This window comes from Panulirus ornatus, chromosome 2 (genome assembly GCF_036320965.1).
Source record: "Panulirus ornatus isolate Po-2019 chromosome 2, ASM3632096v1, whole genome shotgun sequence".
Lineage (NCBI taxonomy): Eukaryota > Metazoa > Arthropoda > Malacostraca > Decapoda > Palinuridae > Panulirus > Panulirus ornatus.
In genome coordinates, this window is record NC_092225.1 from 105,337,651 (window position 1) to 105,357,077 (window position 19,427).

Below are 19,427 nucleotides of genomic sequence, written 5' to 3' on the forward strand. Positions count from 1 at the left end.
TTTGGCTCTGAGTGAAACGAAGCTCAAGGGTAAAGGGGAAGAGTGGTTTGGAAATGTCTGGGGAGTGAAGTCAGGGGTTAGTGAGAGGACAAGAGCAAGGGAAGGAGTAGCAATACTCCTGAAACAGGAGTTGTGGGAGTATGTGATAGAATGTAAGAAAGTAAATTCTCGATTAATATGGGTAAAATTGAAAGTTGATGGAGAGAGGTGGGTGATTATTGGTGCATATGCACCTGGGCATGAGAAGAAAGATCATGAGAGGCAAGTGTTTTGGGAGCAGCTAAATGAGTGTGTTAGCGGTTTTGATGCACGAGACCGGGTTATAGTGATGGGTGATTTGAATGCAAAGGTGAGTAATGTGGCAGTTGAGGGAATAATTGGTATGCATGGGGTGTTCAGTGTTGTAAATGGAAATGGTGAAGAGCTTGTAGATTTATGTGCTGAAAAAGGACTGATGATTGGGAATACCTGGTTTAAAAAGCGAGATATACATAAGTATACTTATGTAAGTAGGAGAGATGGCCAGAGAGCGTTATTGGATTACGTGTTAATTGACAGGTGTGCGAAAGAGAGACTTTTGGATGTCAATGTGCTGAGAGGTGCAACTGGAGGGATGTCTGATCATTATCTTGTGGAGGCTAAGGTGAAGATTAGTATGGGTTTTCAGAAAAGAAGAGTGAATGTTGGGGTGAAGAAGGTGGTGAGAGTAAGTGAGCTTGGGAAGGAGACCTGTGTGAAGAAGTATCAGGAGAGACTGTGTACAGAATGGAAAAAGGTGAGAACAAGGGAAGTAAGGGGAGTGGGGGAGGAATGGGATGTATTTAGGGAATCAGTGATGGATTGCGCAAAAGATGCTTGTGGCATGAGAAGAGTGGGAGGAGGGCTGTTTAGAAAGGGTAGTGATTGGTGGGATGAAGAAGTAAGAGTATTAGTGAAAGAGAAGAGAGAGGCATTTGGACGATTTTTGCAGGGAAAAAATGCAATTGAGTGGGAGAAGTATAAAAGAAAGAGACAGGAGGTCAAGAGAAAGGTGCAAGAGGTGAAAAAAAGGGCAAATGAGAGTTGGGGTGAGAGACTATCAGTAAATTTTAGGGAGAATAAAAAGATGTTCTGGAAGGAGGTAAATAGGGTGCGTAAGACAAGGGAGCAAATGGGAACTTCAGTGAAGGGCGTAAATGGGGAGGTGATAACAAGTAGTGGTGATGTGAGAAGGAGATGGAATGAGTATTTTGAAGGTTTGTTGAATGTGTCTGATGACAGAGTGGCAGATATAGGGTGTTTTGGTCGAGGTGGTGTGCAAAGTGAGAGGGTTAGGGAAAATGATTTGGTAAACAGAGAAGAGGTAGTAAAAGCTTTGCGGAAGATGAAAGCCGGCAAGGCAGCAGGTTTGGATGGTATTGCAGTGGAATTTATTAAAACAGGGGGTGACTGTATTGTTGACTGGTTGGTAAGGTTATTTAATGTATGTATGACTCATGGTGAGGTGCCTGAGGATTGGCGGAATGCGTGCATAGTGCCATTGAACAAAGGCAAAGGGGATAAGAGTGAGTGCTCAAATTACAGAGGTATAAGTTTGTTGAGTATTCCTGGTAAATTATATGGGAGGGTATTGATTGAGAGGGTGAAGGCATGTACAGAGCATCAGATTGGGGAAGAGCAGTGTGGTTTCAGAAGTGGTAGAGGATGTGTGGATCAGGTGTTTGCTTTGAAGAATGTATGTGAGAAATACTTAGAAAAGCAAATGGATTTGTATGTAGCATTTATGGATCTGGAGAAGGCATATGATAAAGTTGATAGAGATGCTCTGTGGAAGGTATTAAGAATATATGGTGTGGGAGGCAAGTTGTTAGAAGCAGTGAAAAGTTTTTATCGAGGATGTAAGGCATGTGTACGTGTAGGAAGAGAGGAAAGTGATTGGTTCTCAGTGAATGTAGGTTTGCGGCAGGGGTGTGTGATGTCTCCATGGTTGTTTAATTTGTTTATGGATGGGGTTGTTAGGGAGGTAAATGCAAGAGTTTTGGAAAGAGGGGCAAGTATGAAGTCTGTTGGGGATGAGAGAGCTTGGGAAGTGAGTCAGTTGTTGTTCGCTGATGATACAGCGCTGGTGGCGGATTCATGTGAGAAACTGCAGAAGCTGGTGACGGAGTTTGGTAAAGTGTGTGGAAGAAGAAAGTTAAGAGTAAATGTGAATAAGAGCAAGGTTATTAAGTACAGTAGGGTTGAGGGTCAAGTCAATTGGGAGGTGAGTTTGAATGGAGAAAAACCTGAGGAAGTGAAGTGTTTTAGATATCTGGGAGTGGATCTGTCAGCGGATGGAACCATGGAAGCGGAAGTGGATCATAGGGTGGGGGAGGGGGCGAAAATTTTGGGAGCCTTGAAAAATGTGTGGAAGTCGAGAACATTATCCCGGAAAGCAAAAATGGGTATGTTTGAAGGAATAGTGGTTCCAACAATGTTGTATGGTTGCGAGGCGTGGGCTATGGATAGAGTTGTGCGCAGGAAGATGGATGTGCTGGAAATGAGATGTTTGAGGACAATGTGTGGTGTGAGGTGGTTTGATCGAGTAAGTAACGTAAGGGTAAGAGAGATGTGTGGAAATAAAAAGAGCGTGGTTGAGAGAGCAGAAGAGGGTGTTTTGAAATGGTTTGGGCACATGGAGAGAATGAGTGAGGAAAGATTGACCAAGAGGATATATGTGTCGGAGGTGGAGGGAACGAGGAGAAGAGGGAGACCAAATTGGAGGTGGAAAGATGGAGTGAAAAGGATTTTGTGTGATCGGGGCCTGAACATGCAGGAGGGTGAAAGGAGGGCAAGGAATAGAGTGAATTGGAGCGATGTGGTATACAGGGGTTGACGTGCTGTCAGTGGATTGAATCAAGGCATGTGAAGCGTCCGGGGTAAACCATGGAAAGCTGTGTAGGTATGTACATTTGCGTGTGTGGACGTGTGTATGTACATGTGTATGGGGGGGGTTGGGCCATTTCTTTCGTCTGTTTCCTTGCGCTACCTCGCAAACGCGGGAGACAGCTACAAAATATAAAAAAAAAAATATATATATATATATATTTTTTTTTTTGCTTTGTCGCTGTCTCCCGCGTTTGCGAGGTAGCGCAAGGAAACAGACGAAAGAAATGGCCCAACCCACCCCCATACACATGTATATACATACGTCCACACACGCAAATATACATACCTACATAGCTTTCCATGGTTTACCCCAGACGCTTCACATGCCCTGATTCAATCCACTGACAGCACGTCAACCCCGGTATACCACATCGCTCCAATTCACTCTATTCCTTGCCCTCCTTTCACCCTCCTGCATGTTCAGGCCCCGATCACACAAAATCTTCTTCACTCCATCTTTCCACCTCCAATTTGGTCTCCCTCTTCTCCTCGTTCCCTCCACCTCCGACACATATATCCTCTTGGTCAATCTTTCCTCACTCATTCTCTCCATGTGCCCAAACCATTTCAAAACACCCTCTTCTGCTCTCTCAACCACGCTCTTTTTATTTCCACACATCTCTCTTACCCTTACGTTACTTACTCGATCAAACCACCTCACACCACACATTGTCCTCAAACATCTCATTTCCAGCACATCCATCCTCCTGCGCACCACTCTATCCATAGCCCACACCTCGCAACCATACAACATTGTTGGAACCACTATTCCTTCAAACATACCCATTTTTGCTTTCCGAGATAATGTTCTCGACTTCCACACATTCTTCAAGGCTCCCAGAATTTTCGCCCCCTCCCCCACCCTATGATCCACTTCCGCTTCCATGGTTCCATCCGCTGCCAGATCCACTCCCAGATATCTAAAACACTTCACTTCCTCCAGTTTTTCTCCATTCAAACTCACCTCCCAATTGACTTGACCCTCAACCCTACTGTACCTAATAACCTTGCTCTTATTCACATTTACTCTTAACTTTCTTCTTTCACACACTTTACCAAACTCAGTCACCAGCTTCTGCAGTTTCTCACATGAATCAGCCACCAGCGCTGTATCATCAGCGAACAACAACTGACTCACTTCCCAAGCTCTCTCATCCCCAACAGACTTCATACTTGCCCCTCTTTCCAAAACTCTTGCATTCACCTCCCTAACAACCCCATCCATAAACAAATTAAACAACCATGGAGACATCACACACCCCTGCCGCAAACCTACATTCACTGAGAACCAATCACTTTCCTCTCTTCCTACACGTACACATGCCTTACATCCTCGATAAAAACTTTTCACTGCTTTTAACAACTTGCCTCCCACACCATATATTCTTAATACCTTCCACAGAGCATCTCTATCAACTCTATCATATGCCTTCTCCAGATCCATAAATGCTACATACAAATCCATTTGCTTTTCTAAGTATTTCTCACATACATTCTTCAAAGCAAACACCTGATCCACACATCCTCTACCACTTCTGAAACCACACTGCTCTTCCCCAATCTGATGCTCTGTACATGCCTTCACCCTCTCAATCAATACCCTCCCATATAATTTACCACCTCACACCACACATTGTCCTCAAACATCTCATTTCCAGCACATCATCCTCCTGCGCACAACTCTATCCATAGCCTATGCCTCGCAACCATACAACATTGTTGGAACCACTATTCCTTCAAACATACCCATTTTTGCTTTCCGAGATAATGTTCTCGACTTCCACACATTCTTCAAGGCTCCCAGAATTTTCGCCCCCTCCCCCACCCTATGATCCACTTCCGCTTCCATGGTTCCATTCGCTGCCAGATCCACTCCCAGATATCTAAAACACTTTTCTTCCTCCAGTTTTTCTCCATTCAAACTTACCTCCCAAATGACTTGACCCTCAACCCTACTGTACCTAATAACCTTGCTCTTATTCACATTTACTCTTAACTTTCTTCTTTCACACACTTTACCAAACTCAGTCACCAGCTTCTGCAGTTTCTCACATGAATCAGCCACCAGCGCTGTACCATCAGCGAACAACAACTGACTCACTTCCCAAGCTCTCTCATCCTCAACAGACTTCATACTTGCCCCTCTTTCCAAAACTCTTGCATTCACCTCCCTAACAACCCCATCCATAAACAAATTAAACAACCATGGAGACATCACACACCCCTGCTGCAAACCTATATTCACTGAGAACCAATCACTTTCCTCTCTTCCTACACGTACACATGCCTTACATCCTCGATAAAAACTTTTCACTGCTTCTAACAACTTGCCTCCCACACCATATATTCTTAATGCCTTCCACAGAGCATCTCTATCAACTCTATCATATGCCTTCTCCAGATCCATAAATGCTACATACAAATCCATTTACTTTTCTAAGTATTTCTCACATACATTCTTCAAAGCAGACACCTGATCCACACATCCTCTACCACTTCTGAAACCACACTGCTCTTCCCCAATCTGATGCTCTGTACATGCCTTCAACCTCTCAATCAATACCCTCCCATATAATTTACCAGGAATACTCAACAAACTTATACCTCTGTAATTTGAGCACTCACTCTTATCCCCTTTGCCTTTGTACAATGGCACTATGCATGCATTCCGCCAATCCTCAGGCACTTCACCATGAGTCATACATACATTTAATAACCTTACCAACCAGTCAATAATACAGTCACCCCCTTTTTTAATAAATTCCACTGCAATACCATCCAAACCTGTTGCCTTGCCGGCTTTCATCTTCCGCAAAGCTTTTACTACCTCTTCTCTGTTTACCAAATCATTTTCCCTAACCCTCTCACTTTGCACACCACCTCGACCAAAACACCCTATATCTGACACTCTATCATCAAACACATTCAACAAACCTTCAAAATACTCACTCCATCTCCTTCTCACATCATATATATATATATATATATATATATATATATATATATATATATAGGGAGCGGGGGGCTGGAAATCTTCCCCTCTCGTTTTTTTTTTAATTTTCCAAAACAAGGAACAGAGAAGGGGGCCAGGTGAGGATATTCCCTCCAAGGCCCAGTCCTCTGTTCTTAACGCTACCTCGCTAACGCAGGAAATGGCGAATAGTTTGAAAGAAAATATATATATCTATTATTCTGTTTCTCTTTATAGAAATTTAAATGAAATGAGGGGGATTTCCAGCTGTATGCTCCCACTCCTTTTAGTTACCTTCCATTATTTTACCTAATCACTGTTCCTACATCTGTGAGGTAGTGCAAGGAAACAGATGAAGAATGGTGCATCCACTCATAAACTTATATATATACATAAACACCCATCCATGCACATATACATACATATACATAAACAGACATGTACCTATATATACACCTGTACATATTCATACTTGCTTGCCTTCATCCATTCCTGTCGCCACCCCACCACACAGGAAATAGCATTCCCGCCTTCAGTGAGGTAGGGCCCGGAAAAGACAAAAAAAAGGCCACATTCGTTCACACTCAGTCTCTAACTGTCATGAATGCACCAAAACCACAGCTCCCTATCCATATCCAGGCTCCACAGACCTTTCAATGGTTTACCCCAGACGCTTCACACGCCCTGATTCAGTCCACTCACAGCACATCGACCCCAGTATACCACATCGCTCCAATTCACTCTATTCCTTGCACACCATTTACCCTCCTGTATGTTCAGGCCCCAATCACTCAAAATGTTATTCACTCCATCCTTCCACCTCCAATTTGGTCTCCGGCTTCTCCTTGTTCTCTCCACCTCTGACACATATATTCTCTTTGTCAATCATTCGTCATTAATTCTCTCCATATGTCCAAACCATTTCAACACACCCTCTTCTGCTCTCTCAACTTTATTACCATACATCTTTCTTACCCTTTTGTTACTTACTCAATCCAACCACATCACACCATGTATTGTCCTCAAATATTTCATTTCCAACACATCCACCCTCCTCTGTACAACCCTATCTACAGCCCATGCCTTGTAACCATATAATACTGTTTGAACTATCATTCCTTCAAATATAGCCATTTTTGCTCCCTGAGATAATGTTCTCTTTTTCCATACATTCTCCATCACTCCCAGACACACACACACACACACTCCTCACGTGACTCAATTCAGCTTCCATGTTTCCATCCCCTGCTAAGTCTACTCCCAGATATCTAAAAGACTTTACTTTCTCCAAGTTTTCTCCATTAAAACTTACATCCCAATGAACGTGTCCCTCAATCCTATTCAACCTAATAACCTGAGGAAGACAACTGTTAAAACATTGAGAATATATCCTACTCAGCTCATGCCTCATTGCTATCTTACTATTCTTCTATCCGAAAGAATAAAATTTAGAATGCTTTCCACCACCATAGACTGCTCTTTTACACTGGTTTGATATTACACAGACTTTGGAAAAATGTACACAAATCCCAGGAATGTGTCTGCACTATGGCATCAATTTCAGAACCATTCCATGAATAATTATACAACTGCAAAAGATTTCATAACAATTACCCAGAATTTTTGTTCTGAACTGATAGCATCTGTTCATCAACTTCCTTCATAGACATCTTTCCTCTGAAAATAGCAGCAACTGTGAGGTAACGGCCATGACGGGGATCACAGGCAGTCATCATGTTCTTGCTGTCAAACATCTGTTGTGTCAACTCTGGGACTGTGAGGGCTCTGTAGCTCTGGGACCTGTATTAAGGTAATACATCAATGAAAAGAGAATGAACAGTATAATGTAATGTATCTGTACACCTCTCATAGCTGGAATACGGTGTTGCATGCATAATCTTTCTTATATATGTTACAACTTTTACAGACCGTTATGCTATAAAAAATGAAATAAAAGAGCAAAGAAACATGGTCTAACACCTTTGGCCAAGTCCTATAAACAAATCATAAAGGGTTAGGTAAGACTGCTATAAATATGCTGTTTCATGGAAACCATTCTTACCCTAATTTTGATCCAAACCCAACTATTTTGTATACAAAAACATTAAATTTGACCCTTTATGTCACAATCTTGAAAACATGAAGGTAATCTTTTTTATTGCTTATAGACGTTGTATTTGTATTGCTATACACACCTCCTATGAATGGTACTTATCCAGATTTCAATGATGTGGTAAAGAGAGTAAGAAACACAACAAAATTAACAACAAACATACAACTTGCAGTGCAAAAAAGAAATTATATGATTTCCTACCTACTTTGTCTATCCTTTCACAATGGCAGTCCTAATATCCACTGTATACTTTGTGTGCAGGATATTCTCAAATATTCAACAAATATCTTCATTTTATTATTCTTTTTTTATACTTTATCGCTGTTTCCTGCGTTAACGAGGTAGCGCAAGGAAACAGACAAAAGAATGGCCCAACCCATCCACATACACATGTATATACATAAACGCCCACACACGCACATATACATACCTATAAATTTCAATGGATACATACATATACATACACAGACATATACATATATACACACGTACATATTCATACATGCTGCCTTCATCCATTCCCGCCACCACCCGCCACACATGAAATGGCATCCCCTCCTCCCGTGCGCATGTGAGGTAATGCTAGGAAAAGACAACAAAGGCCACATTCGTTCACACTCAGTCTTTAGCTGTCATGTGTAATGCACCAAAACCACAGCTCCCTTTCCACATCCAGGCCCCATAAACTTTCCATAGTTTACCCCAGAAGCTTCACATGCCCAGGTTCAAACCATTGATAGCACGTCAACCTCGGTATACCAAATCATTCCAATTCACTCTATTCCTTGCGCGCCTTTCACCTTCCTGTATATTCAGGCCCCAATCACTCAAAATCTTTTTCACTCCATCTTTCCACCTCCAATTTGGTCTCCAGCTTCTCATTCCCTCCACCTCTGACAAATATATCTGCTTTGTCAATCTTTCCTCACTCATTCTCTCCATGTGACCAAACCATTTCAATACACCCTCTTCTGGTCTCTCAACCACACTCCTTTTATTACCACACATCTCTACCTTTTCATTACTTACTCGATCAAACCACCTCATGCCACATACTGTCCTCAAACATCTCATTTCCAGCACATCCACCCTCTTCTGCACAACCCTATCTATAGCCCATGCCTCACAACCATATAATATTGTTGGAACCACTATTCTTTCAAACATACCCATTTTTGCTTTCGGAGATAACGTTCTTGCCTTTCACACATTCTTCATTGCTCCCAGAACCTTCACCCCCTCCCCCATCCTGTGATTCACTTCCGCTTCCATGGTTCCATCCACTGCCAAATCCACTCCCAGATATCTAAAACACTTCACTTCCTCGAGTTTTTCTCCATTCAAACTTACCTCCCAGTTTACTTGTCCCTCAACCCCACTGAACCTAATAACCTTGCTCTTATTTGCATTTACTCTCAGCTTTCTCCTTTCACACACTTACCAAACTCAGTCATCAGTGCTGTATCATCAGCAAACAACAGCTGACTCACTTCCCAAGCCCTCCCATCCACAACAGACTGCATACAAGCTAAGCAACCAAGGAGACATCACGCAACCCTGCGCAAACCGACTTTCACTGGGAACCAATCACTTTCCTCTCTTCCTACTCATACACATGCCTTACATCCTTGATAAAAACTTTTCACTGCTTCTCACAACTTACCTCCCACACCAACTACTCTTAATACCTTCCACAAAGCATCTCTATCAGCTCTATCATATGTCTTCTCCAAATCCATAAATGCTACATACAAATACATTTGTTTTTCTGAGTATTTCTCACATACATTCTTCAAAGCAAACACCTGATCCAAACATCCTCTACCACTTCTGAAACCACACTGCTCTTCCCCAGTCTGATGCTCTGTATATGCCTTCACCCTTTCAATCAATACCCTCCCATATAATTTCCCAGGAATACTCAAAAAACTTATACCTCTGTAATTTGAGCACTCACCTTTATCCCCTTTGCCTTTGTACAATGGCACTACGCATGCATTACGCCAATCCTCAGGCACTTCACCATGAACCATACATACATTGAATATCCTCACCAACCAGTCAACAACACAGTCACCTCCTTTTTTGATAAATTCCACAGCAATACCATCCAAACCCACTGCCTTGCTGGCTTTCATCTTCCGCAAAGCTTTCACTACCTCTCCTCTGTTTACCAAATCATTCTCCCTGACCCTCTCACTTTGCACATCACCTCGACCAAAACATCCTATATCTGCCACTCTATCATCAAACACATTCAACAAAACTTCAAAATACTCACTCCATATCCCTCTCACTTCACCATTTCTCGTTACCTTCCCAGTAGCCCCCTTCACTGATGTTCCTATTTGTTCTCTTGTCTTACTCACTTTATTTACCTCCTTCCAAAACATCTTTTTATTCTTCCTACGATTTAATGATACTCTCTCACCCCAACTTTCATTTGCCCTCTTTTTCACCTCTTGCACCTTTCTCTAGACCTCTTGCCTCATTCTTTTATACATCTCCCAGTCATTTGCATTATTTCCCTGCAAAAATCATCCAAATGCCTCTCTCTTCTCTTTCACTGACAATCTTACTTCATCCCACCACTCACTACCCTTTCTGATCTGCCCACCTCTCACCTCTCTCATGCCATAGGCATCTTTTGTGCAAGCCATCACTGTTTCCCTATATACATCCCATTCCTCCCCCATTCCCCTTATGTCATTTCCCCTCACCTTTTTCCATTCTGCACTCAATCTCTTCTGGTACTTCTTCATAAAATTGCGAAAATGTATTGTTGCATTGTTCGATGAAGATAAAATGAACACTGGAGAAATAAACAAATAATTCTGGGGGCTCCATATTTTGCCCATAACCTAGGACTTAAAGCTCCCAGAATTATCTATTCATTTCTTAAGTGTGTTTTCATCATCATATCTCCATCAGTTTGTTATTCCAGTTAACTAAGAACATGATTTTCTAAGGATGATAAAAGACTCGACTTGGGTTTTTTAAATATCATTTACATGTGTTATGCACCCTTTCTCTCATGTGGTACTGCTGCCAGATGTATAAGGTACTCTAGAAATACTGTCCACCATGCTTAGTGTGTGTGGTATTTTTTAAGGTGTTTTTGTCATGAACATGTATAATTACTAAGAGTTCTTTCTACTAATATCTCTTATCTTTTAGGGGCATTCCGCTTAACAAATTATTACAGAATGTGAAGGGACATCTCTTACAGGCCTCCTTGACAACTATACATAGACTGACAAGTATATGGAAAAAAAATCTACACTGTAGTATTTGGTAAACGTGTATAGGTTGCCACAACAAGCATTAATTGTCATATATTTCAACTCGAAGTTGAAGGAGCCATTTCAAGAATTATCACTGTATATGCCTAAGCCATAATGAAAAAAAAAAGAAAATCTTAGGTCATCTACACCTTTGATGTTATGTAAAGGTTAAGGTAAGAAACAGTTTTCTTCCTTGGCTTTATCATATTTTCTATGTCATACATGCAGTAAGGATAATTCAGCAAGAAATCATACCCTCTTGATGTAAGAGGTGCAAATCCAGGCATGAAGAAGTGAAGGCGAGGAAAAGGCACCATGTTTACAGCAAGTTTCCTGAGATCAGCATTCAATTGGCCAGGGAACCGCAAACAAGTTGTAACACCAGACATTGTTACCTGAAAAGAAAATGCTGGTTCAAAATCAATGTGATCACCTATTTGCCCAGTATGGGGAGGGAGTTCTATGCTCTTACATGTTCCCTGCAATCATGCAAGTTCATAACAGCTCATTCTGTTCATCCACTACTTTCATATTATAAAAATACATTTTTTTTTTTTTTTTTTTGTCGCTGTCTCCCGCGTTTGCGAGGTAGCGCAAGGAAACAGACGAAAGAAATGGCCCAACCCACCCCCATACACATGCCTTGATTCAATCCACTGACAGAACGTCAACCCCGGTATACCACATCGCTCCAATTCACTCTATTCTTTGCCCTCCTTTCACCCTCCTGCATGTTCAGGCCCCGATCACACAAAATCTTTTTCACTCCATATTTCCACCTCCAATTTGGTCTCCCTCTTCTCCTCGTTCCCTCCACCTCCGACACATATATCCTCTTGGTCAATCTTTCCTCACTCATTCTCTCCATGTGACCAAACCATTTCAAAACACCCTCTTCTGCTCTCTCAACCACGCTCTTTTTATTTCCACACATCTCTCTTACCCTTACGTTACTTACTCGATCAAACCACCTCACACCACACATTGTCCTCAAACATCTCATTTCCAGCACATCCATCCTCCTGCGCACAACTCTATCCATAGTCCACGCCTCGCAACCATACAACATTGTTGGAACCACTATTCCTTCAAACATACCCATTTTTGCTTTCCGAGATAATGTTCTCGACTTCCACACATTCTTCAAGGCTCCCAGAATTTTCGCCCCCTCCCCCACCCTATGATCCACTTCCGCTTCCATGGTTCCATCCGCTGCCAGATCCACTCCCAGATATCTAAGACACTTCACTTCCTCCAGTTTTTCTCCATTCAAACTCACCTCCCAATTGAATTGACCCTCAACCCTACTGTACCTAATAACCTTGCTCTTATTCACATTTACTCTTAACTTTCTTCTTTCACACACTTTACCAAACTCAGTCACCAGCTTCTGCAGTTTCTCACATGAATCAGCCACCAGCGCTGTATCATCAGCGAACAACAACTGACTCACTTCCCAAGCTCTCTCATCCCCAACAGACTTCATACTTGCCCCTCTTTCCAAAACTCTTGCATTCACCTCCCTAACAACCCCATCCATAAACAAATACATATTTACATCTTTTCTATCAATTTTTGGCTTTGCTTCTTTTTTGGCCTCTGCTGTTCTATCTTTGTATCTCAAGAAGAATTGTTCACTGCTAGAAACTAAAAGGTTGTGATAAAGTCTCACTTTACTTTTTTCTTTTCCATGGAAGGCAAATATATGGCGTACCCTAACTGTACATACAGTTTTCATTACATTTTTTCCCCTATAAAAGTTATCAATTATGAGGCCTGTATGGGAAAGAAGAGAGGAGGAGACCAAGAAGGCAATGAAAGGATGAATTGAAGGAGGATTTGGAGTGTCAGGGCCTGAACATTCAGGAGGGTGAGAGGAGAATGTGAGAAAGAATAAACTAGACAAGGATCAACATGCTTTCACTAGTTCGAGTCAGAACATATATGAAGTGACTGAGATACACCAAGGAATACTCTGTGGGACTTATACAACAGAAAGTAGAATGATTTAAATGCATTATAAATATCAGCATAAGTGTGTTCACATTCAGATGACGCCATTGTTGTTCATGGGAGAACCAATTGTTTAAATAATAAGAGATAATGCAGGATATCTTCACTGAATTACTATACTAGGTTTAAGCAATGGCTTACATTATTTTTCATGCTAGAATAGGAGGTATTTCAAGAAGAAGTGCTGGCACATGCAAGAGATACATGTTGCATGCAAAAGGTGGGAGGGGGCAGATTAGAAAGGGAAGTGAGTTGTGGGATGAAGAAGTAAAAGTTGCTCGTGAAAGGGAAAACAGGTGCTTGGGCAGTACTTATATGGCTAGTGAGCAAATGATTTGGGGATGTATAAGAAAAAGTGGCAGGAGGTAAGGAGGAAGGTACAGGGGCTGAAAAAAAAGTGCAAATGAGTGTTGGAGTAAGCAAGTATCAATAAACTTTAAGGAGATTTTGGAAAGGAGGATGATAATTCAAGAAAAACAAGAGAATCAATAGGAACATCGGTAAAGGAGACAAAGGGGGAAGTGGTAACAGGTAGTGGTGAAGTGAGTAGATGTAGTGAGTACCTTCAAGGAATGTTGAATGTGCTTGAAGATTGGGTGGTAGATATAGGGTGTTTGGACTGGAGTGGAATGCAAAGTGAGAGCATGTCATGGAGAGTGGTTTGGTGAAGGTAGAAGTGGTAAAAGCCTTGTGTAAAATGAGATATGGCAAGACAACTGAAGTAGAGGGATTGCAGATAATTTAAGAAAAGGGATGACTGTTGCTGATTGGTTAATAAGGAATTTTGATATATGAATGGATCATTGTGAGATGCCTGAAGACTGGCAGAATGGATGTATGGTGCTATTCTATAAAGGCAAGGGGAATAAAGGTGAGAGTTCAAACTACAGAGGTATAAGCTTGCTGTATGTTCCATGGGAGGGGATTAATCGAAAGGGTGAAGGAATGTACAAAGCATTAGGCTGAGGAGGAACAATGTGATTTCAGATATGGAAGAGAGTGTGTGGATCATGTTTGCATCAAAGAATGTGTGTGAGAAATACTTATTGTAACAGATGGGGCATTTTTGGAGAAAGTATATCATAGGGTTGATAGAGATGCCTTGAGGAAGGTTAAATGTAAGGCATGAGAGGAAAGCTGCTAGCAGAGTTTTTATCAAGGGGGTAAGGCACGTGTAGAAGTAGGAAGGGAGGAGAGCTAATGGTTCCAAGTGAAGGTTGTTCTGCAGCAGGGTTGTTTAACTTGTTTATGATAGGGTGGTGAGAGAGATAAATATGGCAGACTTGGAGAGATGGGACATGTATGCAGTCTGTGGGGGATGATAGGGCCTGAGAAAAGAGTCAGTTGTTGGATGCTGATAATACAGCACTAGTGGCAGACTTGAGTGAGAAACTTCAGAAGTTGGTGGCTGAGTTTGAAAGAGTTTGTGAAAGGAAGAAGCTGAGAGTAAATGTAAATAAAAGCAAGTTTATTAGGTTTAGCAGGAATGAAGGACAGGTTAGTTGGGATGTGAGTTTGAATGGAGAAAAATTGAAGGAAGTGAGGTGTTTTACTTAGATACCTAGCTGTTGACATGGCAGCAAATGAAACCATGGAAGAAGAAATGAGTCATAAGATTAGTAATACAGCAAAGGTTCTGGAAGCACTGAAGAATGTATAAAAAGAAAGAATGTTATCTGGGAGGACAACAATGAGTATGTTTGAGGGTATAGTAGTCCCAACAATATTACATGGATAAGAGATATGGGCTATAGATAAGGCTGTGCAGAAGAGGGTGTGTGTTGGAAATGAAATGTTTGAGGACAAAATGTGGTGTAGGGAGGTTTGATCAAGTAAGTGAGATGTGAGGTAATAAAAAGAGTGTGGCTGAGAAAGCAGAACAGGGTGTCCTGAAATGGTTTAGATATATGGAGAGAAGAGTGGGAGGTGGGTTGATTAGAAAGGGTAGTGAGTGGTGGGATGAAGAAGTAAGAGTATTAGTGAAAGAGAAGAGAGAGGCATTTGGACGATTTTTGCAGGGAAAAAATGCAATTGAGTGGGAGATGTATAAAAGAAAGAGACAGGAGGTCAAGAGAAAGGTGCAAGAGGTGAAAAAGAGGGCAAATGAGAGTTGGGGTGAGAGAGTATCATTAAATTTTAGGGAGAATAAAAAGATGTTCTGGATGGAGGTAAATAAAGTGCGTAAGACAAGGGAGCAAATGGGAACTTCAGTGAAGGGCGCAAATGGGGAGGTGATAACAAGTAGTGGTGATGTGAGAAGGAGATGGAGTGAGTATTTTGAAGGTTTGTTGAATGTGTTTGATGATAGAGTGGCAGATATAGGGTGTTTTGGTCGAGGTGGTGTGCAAAGTGAGAGGGTTAGGGAAAATGATTTGGTAAACAGAGAAGAGGTAGTAAAAGCTTTGCGGAAGATGAAAGCCGGCAAGGCAGCAGGTTTGGATGGTATTGCAGTGGAATTTATTAAAAAAGGGGGTGACTGTATTGTTGACTGGTTGGTAAGGTTATTTAATGTATGTATGACTCATGGTGAGGTGCCTGAGGATTGGCGGAATGCGTGCATAGTGCCATTGTACAAAGGCAAAGGGGATAAGAGTGAGTGCTCAAATTACAGAGGTATAAGTTTGTTGAGTATTCCTGGTAAATTATATGGGAGGATATTGATTGAGAGGGTGAAGGCATGTACAGAGCATCAGATTGGGGAAGAGCAGTGTGGTTTCAGAAGTGGTAGAGGATGTGTGGATCAGGTGTTTGCTTTGAAGAATGTATGTGAGAAATACTTAGAAAAGCAAATGGATTTGTATGTAGCATTTATGGATCTGGAGAAGGCATATGATAGAGTTGATAGAGATGCTCTGTGGAAGGTATTAAGAATATATGGTGTGGGAGGCAAGTTGTTAGAAGCAGTGAAAAGTTTTTATCGAGGATGTAAGGCATGTGTACGTGTAGGAAGAGAGGAAAGTGATTGGTTCTCAGTAAATGTAGGTTTGCAGCAGGGGTGTGTGATGTTTCCATGGTTGTTTAATTTGTTTATGGATGGGGTTGTTAGGGAGGTGAATGCAAGAGTTTTGGAAAGAGGGGCAAGTATGAAGTCTGTTGGGGATGAGAGAGCTTGGGAAGTGAGTCAGTTGTTGTTCGCTGATGATACAGCGCTGGTGGCTGATTCATGTGAGAAACTGCAGAAGCTGGTGACTGAGTTTGGTAAAGTGTGTGAAAGAAGAAAGTTAAGAGTAAATGTGAATAAGAGCAAGGTTATTAGGTACAGTAGGGTTAAGGGTCAAGTCAATTGGGAGGTAAGTTTGAATGGAGAAAAACTGAGGAAGAGAAGTGTTTTAGATATCTGGGAGTGGATCTGGCAGCGGATGGAACCATGGAAGCGGAAGTGGATCATAGGGTGGGGGAGGGGGCGAAAATTCTGGGAGCCTTGAAGAATGTGTGGAAGTCGAGAACATTATCTCGGAAAGCAAAAATGGGTATGTTTGAAGGAATAGTGGTTCCAACAATGTTGTATGGTTGCGAGGCGTGGGCTATGGATAGAGTTGTGCGCAGGAGGATGGATGTGCTGGAAATGAGATGTTTGAGGACAATGTGTGATGTGAGGTGGTTTGATCGAGTAAGTAACGTAAGGGTAAGAGAGATGTGTGGAAATAAAAAGAGCGTGGTTGAGAGAGCGGAAGAGGGTGTTTTGAAATGGTTCGGGCACATGGAGAGAATGAGTGAGGAAAGATTGACCAAGAGAATATATGTGTCGGAGGTGGAGGGAACGAGGAGAAGAGGGAGACCAAATTGGAGGTGGAAAGATGGAGTGAAAAAGATTTTGTGTGATCGGGGCCTGAACATGCAGGAGGGTGAAAGGAGGGCAAGGAATAGAGTGAATTGGAGCGATGTGGTATACCGGGGTTGACGTGCTGTCAGTGGATTGAATCAAGGCATGTGAAGCGTCTGGGGTAAGCCATGGAAAGCTGTGTAGGTATGTATATTTGCGTGTGTGGACGTATGTATATACATGTGTATGGGGGTGGGTTGGGCCATTTCTTTCGTCTGTTTCCTTGCGCTACCTCGCAAACGCGGGAGACAGCAAAAAAAAAAAAAAGAAAAAAAAATATGGAGAGAAAGTAAGGAAAGGTTGACAAAGAGGATGTATGTGCCAGAAGCAAAAGGAACAAGAGCAAGGAGATCAAATTGGAGATGGAAGGATAGAATGAAAAAGACTTTGAGCAATCATGGGCCTGAACATGCAAGAAGGTGAAAGGCATGCTTGGACTAGAGTGAACTGGAATGATTTGGTGTACTGGGGTCGACTAGCTGTCAATGGATTGAACCACAGTATGTGAAGCATCCAGGGTAAACTATGGAAAGGTCTGAGGGGTCTGGTTGTGGATAGGGAGCTGTGATTTTACTGCATTACATATGACAGCTAGATGATGGATGTGAGAGGATGTGGCCTTTGTCATTAACTCCTGGTGCTACCTTGATAATGCAGAAAACTGCGATCAAGTATAAAGAGTAAAACATTTGTATTATGCCAATGGAGTGTCTTAGTCATCCCTATATAGAGTCTACTGGCTCTTATTTACATCACCTAGAAATCAGTGATACATATACTGACATAGTGGTAAAGAAATTTCATCTAAGTCCAGTCAGTGAAGCAAGCATGTGCCATACCATAAGACTAAAAGCCAGAGTGTTAGGAATGAGTGTAGCTAGCTAAGAAGTCCACCATCAATAGGCATGGGTCTCACAGTACTGAGGAATAAATGTAACTACTGAAAGAAACAAATTCTGATATTCGTTCCAGCAACTTACTCAGTGTGGAAAATCCTTAGCTAAAATTCAGCAAGAATAAAATTCCCGCACCTGATGTTTTTTCAAGTTGAAGGCTCCAGTCATGGACAATAGTCCACATCAAGGCCAGGCCTTAATCGAAATACAGAGAGAATCAGGAAAGGGAAAAAGAAGAGACAAGGGAAAGTATTTACAAATTCTGGAGGAAGTGAAAAACATGTCTAATGGCCATACAGTAATCATGAGATGCAGCAGCCTGCCTATTTTTGAGTGTTCCAGCTAGTGACTGAGGTACACAAGCAGCCAGCTCTCGGGAGCAAAAGCCAGAGTAAATACCTATAGAGGAAGGAAAGTGAACCAGCACTGCAGAGCAGGATAAGTGGATCAAGTTTTGAAGTTAGCCATGGAGAGTTTATATGTCTGACTGCTTTTAACTCTTTTCTGTTAAATAAGGTTGCAGGGCTAAAATGGAGCACCTGTTTGGAAGACAAGAAATTTTGATGTCGTTTTCAAGACAGAGTGGAAGTTACAATAATACCAAGTAATTTACCTAATTGCAATTACCAAATTTTACAGCACAGGCAGGGGTTCTGCACTCATTGGGTAACAAGTCCTAATCTTTTTTCACAAGCTGTTGATACCTTCAATGACTTGTCCCCTATCAGAACTTCATGTGAGAAGATGGCACTAAAAGAAAAGCTTCCAGGCTGTCTCAACCAAACATCTCTCTAGTATGTTCCATCTTCACAACTTCCTGGATCTTTTCCCAATGTACTCCCTCAATCTCCCCTAACCAAAATGCTGGTTGTCATCCCATTACTCAGCTGCTTTCTATTGCAGTCCTTTTATTTTCTACCTAAATGTCATCATGCATCCTCTTCACACAAGAAAACCACTTCATCATGTTTTTCTTAAACCACTTTGACACCGCATCACATAGCTTTGTCTTTCTCTGTCATCCCACACTACCTATTCAGTTCATCACTACTTACTTCATCCCATCTGCTAACACAACAAGCGTCCCTCAAATAGATAACTTTAACAGCTTGAAAAGTAATGCTGAACTACAAACTAGTCTCCTACAGAAATGTGGTTTGTAAAATACTGGGAAAGATGATAAGAAAGTAAATGGATGGCTGCTTGCAAAGGTGAAACTACCTAAGTGAGAGACAACATGGGAACAGGGAAAAGAGGTCATGTTTTACAAATTTCTTGGCTTTTCATGGAAAAAAAGATCTCTGCTATAGAAAAAACAGAAGGTTTGGTGGGTCTCATGGGGACTGTCAGAAAGAATTTAACACTTCCACACAGGAGTTCCATAAAGAAGCTAGATCTTTACCCAAACTCACAGGAGACT

At 41.7% G+C, this 19,427-nt stretch overlaps 1 protein-coding gene across 1 annotated transcript in view; it reads right to left on the reverse strand.

Annotated features, from left to right (window-relative positions):
- The window catches only part of LOC139759137 (tubulin beta-4B chain-like), a 176,182-nt gene that overhangs the window by 23,349 nt on the left and 133,406 nt on the right, over positions 1-19,427 (reverse strand). The window contains exons 6-7 of the mRNA XM_071681134.1: positions 11,531-11,670; positions 7,493-7,678 (exon numbers count right to left, since the gene is read on the reverse strand). Coding sequence (XP_071537235.1) covers positions 7,493-7,678; positions 11,531-11,670 — 326 coding nt within the window. The remainder of the gene's footprint in view (positions 1-7,492; positions 7,679-11,530; positions 11,671-19,427) is intronic.